The 1,542-nt window shown below is 44.7% G+C and overlaps 1 gene segment (V, D, J or C); it reads left to right on the forward strand.

Annotated features, from left to right (window-relative positions):
• Positions 1 to 58: 58 nt before the first annotated feature.
• LOC129672656 (immunoglobulin lambda variable 6-57-like) lies at positions 59 to 599 on the forward strand (the record flags this gene model as incomplete). The annotated part of the segment is given in 2 exon segments: positions 59 to 147; positions 267 to 599. Coding segments are annotated over 2 exon segments (379 nt in total), but the record flags the coding sequence as incomplete, so codon positions are not given.
• Between the last annotated feature and the right edge of the window lie 943 nt (positions 600 to 1,542).

Below are 1,542 nucleotides of genomic sequence, written 5' to 3' on the forward strand. Positions count from 1 at the left end.
TACAGCCAGCATGCAACTGGAATCCCAGAGACAGATAAGAAGGGGTGCTGAGGTAGATCTTGTGCACTGGTCTCAGGAAGCTGAATCTGAGTGTTTTCGCCATGACTCTGGCTCCACTACTCCTTGTCCTCCTTTATCACTTAGCAGGTGAGTTGACTGAAGGAGTTCTGGCCGAATAACTGCGTATTGCTTGGGATGTTTGGCGCATAGGCTTGTCTGTGAATGGGATTGCCTTTCTTACTGATTTTATTATTTTCTTCTTACAGGGTCATGGGGCCAGTTTAGTCTGACTCAGCCAAACTCCGTGTCAGGGTCTCTAGGAAGCACAGTCACCATCTCCTGCAAGGACAGCAGTGGTAACATTGGAAGCAGATATGTGCACTGGTACCAGCAACACGAGGGAAGACCACCCACTCTTGTGATCTATGATGATACCAACAGACCATCCGGGATTCCTGATCGGTTTTCTGGCTCCATTGACAGCTCCTCTAACTCAGCCTCTCTGACCATCAGTAACATGCTGGCTGAGGATGAGGCAGTCTACTACTGTCTGTCCTCTGATAGTGGCTATAGACACAGTGATGTGAACCACGGAGGAAGTGAGACAAAAACTCCCCAAAGCACCAGCTGTGAAATCATTTGTTAAAAAGACTCTTGCCATTTCATGTCTCCTTTAAAAGTACTGCTTTTGGTGTTCTTAAGACATAATTTCCTCTAGGTTCCACTTCAAGATTCCACTCCCCACATCGTTAGGATAACTGACTTCTTTACACATTTTTGTTCAATCCACGGAGTAGAAATGGTTGAAAACAGGAATTTTACGGGGCACTATGATTGACATTTTTTGGTCAGGGAGTTCCTTACATACGTGAGGTATTTAGCATCATCTCTAACTAGAACCCCTGCACAGATGTAGCCCATGGCAGTTTCGTTTCCAAGTGGGTTACATACTAATGGGAAGAGGGACTGCCTCGGACATAATCTGATTGTCCTGCTCTCTGATCACCTCCCACTGAGGAGGGAGCAGCCTTAATAGGCCAGAGAAGATGACAATGCAGCCACACCTGATGAGATCTGATAAACTAAAGTCAGAAGGATGGAAAGGAGGACCTCCCCTATCAGTGGACTTGGATAGGAGCATGCATGCAGAAGGGGTGGAAGAGTGGGATCAGGAGGGGAGGAGGGAGGGGCTTATGGGGGAGATACAAAATGAATAAAGTGTAACTAATAAAATAAAAATAAATAAAATAAAATAAAATGATGTTAATGGCAATTTTGTACAGGAACAGAGGAATCTATAATTGGATAATTGAAATTCATTACAGGAGATATTTGAAAATATCTATAGTCCAGCAGGGCGTACTGTTTATTTTTCAGAAATTGACCCAAAGCTGACTCCTGACTCATATTTAACTCCTAGACAAAACTTATTGGCCAGAAGTAGAGTTTCTGGCTCAGCAGTGTTTCCTCAAAGCTGCCCCAGCCTTCCTGGCAGTAGAGTTGTCCCCTGGGCTGAAGAGATGCAATGTACTCCTGGTGATG

This window comes from Psammomys obesus, unplaced genomic scaffold (genome assembly GCF_907164565.1).
Source record: "Psammomys obesus unplaced genomic scaffold, mPsaObe1.curated_primary_1811, whole genome shotgun sequence".
NCBI classification, from domain to species: Eukaryota; Metazoa; Chordata; class Mammalia; order Rodentia; family Muridae; genus Psammomys; species Psammomys obesus.